The following is a 6,000-nucleotide window of genomic DNA, read 5'->3' on the forward strand; positions in this document are numbered from 1 at the left end:
GGATTTTACGGTGTTTTATCTTTGCATTGTTCTTTATTGTGTGTTTAGTGCCCCCAAAAAGGTTGCTTTTGCAGTGACATTGGTGGATCCAGGGCTCTTACCGATTTCATTGCAACTATTGTTCTTTGATTGCTTTTAGTGGTTTTATTCCATTTGATTTCAGTTGTTCTAGAAAGGTCCAGAGGTGCTAAGATTGTTCTGGTAGTTTCTATTGCCAAGGGTTAGGCTGATGCCACACGAGGCGTAGGGCTGATTTTTTCAGCAAGTGGAAAAACGCTTGCCGAAAATTCAGCCCTACGCCTGCTACTTGTGCCTGCACCCGAATGAATGGGATACGCTCGGGTGCAGGCACGTGTAGCCGATATACGCATGAAAACGCGAGACTTTGCATTCTCACGCGTTTTCATGCGTATATCGGCTACATGTGCCTGCACCCGAGCGTATCCCATTCATTCGGGTGCAGGCAAAAAAAAAGGGGTGCATAGAGTGCAGCCCCAATATTATGCATTTTCAGGTTTGGCGGCCATGTACTTATGTGCAACCAGACATAGGTATCGTTTTATTCAGGGGAACTTGCAGATTGATGGTTAGTAAGTTTTTGGTAGTTGCCATGGAGATTTTGGGGAGAAATCTAGGTTTGTATCTGGTTTTTCCTTGATTTCTGACCAAAGCGCTAACTTCTGCAAGGGACTGCGGCCACAATTTTCCATGTAGAAAGAGGAGAGTGGCGTCTCTGAATAGCTGAAGGTGTGCACTTTTCAGAAATATATAGTTTGCGGGGGTTATTTCACAGGTTATGGGTGTGTTTAGACTAAATAACTGCAGATAGAGCACAGCCCCCCCTTATGCATTGCCCCTGTTTGGGGGCATTTGGTGGCCACGTCTTTATGTGCACCCATACATATGGGGTATCGTTTTATTCAGGGGAACTTGCAAATTGAGGTTTAGTAAGTTTTTGGTAGTTGCCATGGAGATTTTGGGGAGAAATCTAGGTTTTTATCTGGTTTTTCCTTGATTTCTGACCAAAATCTAGGGTTGTATCTGGTTTTTCCTTGATTTCTGACCAAAGCGCTGACTTCTGCAAGGGACTGCGGCCACAATTTTCCATGTAGAAAGAGAAGAGTGGTGTCTCTGAATAGCTGAAGGTGTGCACTTTTCGTAAATATATAGATTGTGGGGGTATCTCACAGGTAGGGGGGTTATCACTGAAAAACTGCAGGTAGTGCACATAGAGCGCAGCCCCCAAAATTTCAACTGAAATTCCCCTTATGCATTGCCCCTGTTTTGGGGCATTTGGTGGCCACGTCTTTATGTGCACCCATACATATGGGGTATCGTTTTATTCAGGGGAACTTGCAGATTGATGGTTAGTAAGTTTTTGGTAGTTGCCATGGAGATTTTGGGGAGAAATCTAGGTTTGTATCTGGTTTTTCCTTGATTTCTGACCAAAGCGCTAACTTCTGCAAGGGACTGCGGCCACAATTTTCCATGTAGAAAGAGGAGAGTGGCGTCTCTGAATAGCTGAAGGTGTGCACTTTTCAGAAATATATAGTTTGCGGGGGTTATTTCACAGGTTATGGGTGTGTTTAGACTAAATAACTGCAGATAGAGCACAGCCCCCCCTTATGCATTGCCCCTGTTTGGGGGCATTTGGTGGCCACGTCTTTATGTGCACCCATACATATGGGGTATCGTTTTATTCAGGGGAACTTGCAAATTGAGGTTTAGTAAGTTTTTGGTAGTTGCCATGGAGATTTTGGGGAGAAATCTAGGTTTTTATCTGGTTTTTCCTTGATTTCTGACCAAAATCTAGGGTTGTATCTGGTTTTTCCTTGATTTCTGACCAAAGCGCTGACTTCTGCAAGGGACTGCGGCCACAATTTTCCATGTAGAAAGAGAAGAGTGGTGTCTCTGAATAGCTGAAGGTGTGCACTTTTCGTAAATATATAGATTGTGGGGGTATCTCACAGGTAGGGGGGGTTATCACTGAAAAACTACAGGTAGTGCACATAGAGCGCAGCCCCCAAAATTTCAACTGAAATTCCCCTTATGCATTGCCCCTGTTTTGGGGCATTTGGTGGCTACGTCTTTATGTGCACCCATACATATGGGGTATCGTTTTATTCAGGGGAACTTGCAGATTGATGGTTAGTAAGTTTTTGGTAGTTGCCATGGAGATTTTGGGGAGAAATCTAGGTTTGTATCTAGTTTTTCCTTGATTTCTGACCAAAGCGCTAACTTCTGCAAGGGACTGCGGCCACAATTTTCCATGTAGAAAGAGAAGAGTGGTGTCTCTGAATAGCTGAAGGTGTGCACTTTTCGTAAATATATAGATTGTGGGGGTTATCTCACAGGTAGGGGGGTTAACACTGAAAAACTGCAGGTAGTGCACATAGAGCGCAGCCCCCAAAATTTCAACTGAAATTGCCCTTATGCATTGCCCCTGTTTTGGGGCATTTGGTGGCCACGTCTTTATGTGCACCCATACATATGGGGTATCGTTTTATTCAGGGGAATTTGCAAATTGAGGTTTAGTAAGTTTTTGGTAGTTGCCATGGAGATTTTGGGGAGAAATCTAGGTTTTTATCTGGTTTTTCCTTGATTTCTGACCAAAATCTAGGGTTGTATCTGGTTTTTCCTTGATTTCTGACCAAAGCGCTGACTTCTGCAAGGGACTGCGGCCACAATTTTCCATGTAGAAAGAGAAGAGTGGTGTCTCTGAATAGCTGAAGGTGTGCACTTTTCGTAAATATATAGATTGTGGGGGTATCTCACAGGTAGGGGGGGTTATCACTGAAATCTGCAGGTAGTGCACATAGAGCGCAGCCCCCAAAATTTCAACTGAAATTCCCCTTATGCATTGCCCCTGTTTTGGGGCATTTGGTGGCCACGTCTTTATGTGCACCCATACATATGGGGTATCGTTTTATTCAGGGGAACTTGCAGATTGATGGTTAGTAAGTTTTTGGTAGTTGCCATGGAGATTTTGGGGAGAAATCTAGATTTGTATCTAGTTTTTCCTTGATTTCTGACCAAAGCGCTAACTTCTGCAAGGGACTGCGGCCACAATTTTCCATGTAGAAAGAGAAGAGTGGTGTCTCTGAATAGCTGAAGGTGTGCACTTTTCGTAAATATATAGATTGTGGGGGTTATCTCACAGGTAGGGGGGGTTAACACTGAAAAACTGCAGGTAGTGCACATAGAGCGCAGCCCCCAAAATTTCAACTGAAATTGCCCTTATGCATTGCCCCTGTTTTGGGGCATTTGGTGGCCACGTCTTTATGTGCACCCATACATATGGGGTATCGTTTTATTCAGGGGAACTTGCAGATTGATGGTTAGTAAGTTTTTGGTAGTTGCCATGGAGATTTTGGGGAGAAATCTAGGTTTTTTATCTGGTTTTTCCTTGATATCTGACCAAAGCGCTTACTTCTGCAAGGGACTGCGGCCACAATTTTCCATGTAGAAAGAGAAGAGTGGTGTCTCTGAATAGCTGAAGGTGTGCACTTTTCAGAAATATATAGTTTGTGGGGGTTATTTCACAGGTAGGGGGGGTTAACACTGAAAAACTGCAGGAAGTGCACATAGAGCGCAGCCCCCACATTTTTAGCTGTAATTGCCCTTGTGCATTGCCCCTGCTTTGGAGTGTTTGGTGCCCATGTCTTTATGTGCACCCATACATATGGGGCATCATTTTATTCAGGAGAAGTTTGTCTTTCAAATATGCCTTTGTTAGAAAATTTTTATGAGATTTTTTTTTGTCAAATCCACATTTGATCATGCGTCCAAGTTTACGTTTTAGAAAAAAAAAAAAAATGTCATAAAAAGTTCCAAATTTCACAATGCACTGACAAAAGGTATTTGGCTTTTGAGTGAAAACTACATTGCACCTAGAAACCTGAAGGTCTGTAGTTTCTAAAGATACCAAACATGAGGGGATATTTTAGATTTACATATAAGTTATGCTGCATTAACTGTTACAAGCGCTTTTCTGCTTTGTTCTGGTGTGATATTGTACTAAGTATTGCCTTAGTTTGGGGGTTACTTCTGGACAGGAACTGTGGGGTACCACCACATATTTGGTATCGTTGGAATTGGGAGTATCAGGGCTTTTACAAACAATAAAAAAAAGTGAGTAAAATTAACTTTTCTATGGAAAAAAACCTCAAAATATACAGAAATTTTTCATAATTTTATTTTTTTTTTACATATTTCACCCAAAATACACATCATATCTCCAGAAAAGTTATAAAATTTGGTATGTATGTCGAAGCCCAATTAGTGACGAAAAAAACGATATATAATTTCCCTAGTTTCGTGGAGGTTTTCCTACCAAAAAACATTGTTAAAGTGAATGAGTACAAAATGCTTAAAAAACGTCTGGCACTGGGGGGAACCGAAATGACGAATTCGGCTGGCACTTAAAGGGTTAAAATAATAATAGATGATTACAAAATATAACAATAAATACAAATAAATACAAGGTACAGTTGCAATAAGTTAAGAGTCAAAGAGACAAGAAGATGAAGGGCCCTGCCCCGTAGAGCTTACAATCATGTAAGGCAACGTAATTAGTAACCATATAATTCCAGCCTTGCCCGCTTTTTCTTATATTAAAATAAAATGATAATGCAGCAATACACTATCTACTTGTGTACTTCTTACCTGCATTACTGATTCCCTAAGCAGGCTTCATTAGGGGTAAAAAAAAACTGCCTTGTTAATCTTGCATGGTGCTATATTTGCAATTCAAGTATCAGGTTATATGATGCATTTCAACATTTCATACAGCCAAAATTTTCATTATTGTGTGTCAAACTCTTAAAAAATTGTGCGCTGCAATTAGAAAAGCACTTAAATTGCAAAAAAAATGGAAAACTGTTTATTTATTCCCCTTGAGTATTGCTCAGGTTTACTTTCCTTGCCACTTATTTATGCATTTACAGTGTAGTAAGAAAAGCAGTTAAACTGCATATCAAATGCATAATTTGGGTACTATTGTGTACAAGCTTTTACACAGAAGAAAGCGTCAACGTAAGTCTGCTTTATCTCCCATCCAAAATCTCTACATTTTATGACATTATAAAGGAAATGCATATGAGAGAAAGCAAATTATTATGCTTTGCAGAATGTCATTTTATAACTAGACCCCCTCCATCAACTGATTTATATGTATTTAAACATGTATATTATAGAAAATGTACACATTAGGCTATCCAAAGTGGTTGAGTCTGCCTATATCATTTACTTTTTACCTTTTATATTGGTGATCAACTCATCTTTATGTATTTATAAAGAAATGTTGTATAATTTGTACCATTCCACCCACCACTAATCTTTCACCCCCCACAAGCTTTTTTCATGAATGTGATTTCACCCAGGCAACCAGCTGATATTACTGCCATTTCTTCTAATGTTGTTTGTCCACGAAGTCTACGACTTAAGGATCTGATTTTTTTTTCCCTTTTCTCTCTCAGACAGGCCCTGGGTTTGGAATATCCCTTATGTGAATGCTCCTGACACACATGGGAATATTTGGTGTCCTCCTTAAAAGCCAATCATCTTTTAAGCTCATTCCTCAAGAAAATTAAGACATTTTGAAACCTGAAAAACACAGGTTTGTTTTCAGTAACGCTTTGAGATGATCCAATTACATGATCCAATTACACCACATTCCTATTGCTTCAGGGATTATAGTGCTTGTTATTATATTTTGGTCTAGTTTGTTTTGCTATATTTTCTCTGATTTTATTAAAAAAAAAGGTCAATAAAATACATAGATATACGTTCTTGTTGCAAATTCAGTTTCATATAAAATTTGGAGTACATATAGAAGAAGAAATATATTATGGTCTGGGTTACATATGAAGCAAAAAATATATAATGCTGATGTGCACCAAATTTAACACTTCGTGTGATTTAATTACACCTAAAGCTTCTTTCTGCCACCTGGCCAGTTGAGACACTTACTGAGAATTTAAAAATAGCTTTTTGGAGTCA

General features: G+C 39.8%; 1 protein-coding gene across 3 annotated transcripts in view; it reads left to right on the forward strand.

Moving 5' to 3' along the window:
• tdp1 (tyrosyl-DNA phosphodiesterase 1) overlaps positions 1-5,785 on the forward strand; it is a 64,976-nt gene extending 59,191 nt beyond the window's left edge. For 2 of the 3 annotated variants that reach the window (XM_031890526.1, XM_031890524.1), the window contains one exon: positions 5,478-5,785. In XM_031890526.1, coding sequence (XP_031746386.1) covers positions 5,478-5,551 — 74 coding nt within the window. In that variant the 3' untranslated portion in view covers positions 5,552-5,785. 3 annotated transcript variants of the gene reach the window in all.
• Positions 5,786-6,000: the final 215 nt, after the last annotated feature.

The sequence above is a fragment of the Xenopus tropicalis genome, chromosome 8, assembly GCF_000004195.4.
Source record: "Xenopus tropicalis strain Nigerian chromosome 8, UCB_Xtro_10.0, whole genome shotgun sequence".
NCBI classification, from domain to species: Eukaryota; Metazoa; Chordata; class Amphibia; order Anura; family Pipidae; genus Xenopus; species Xenopus tropicalis.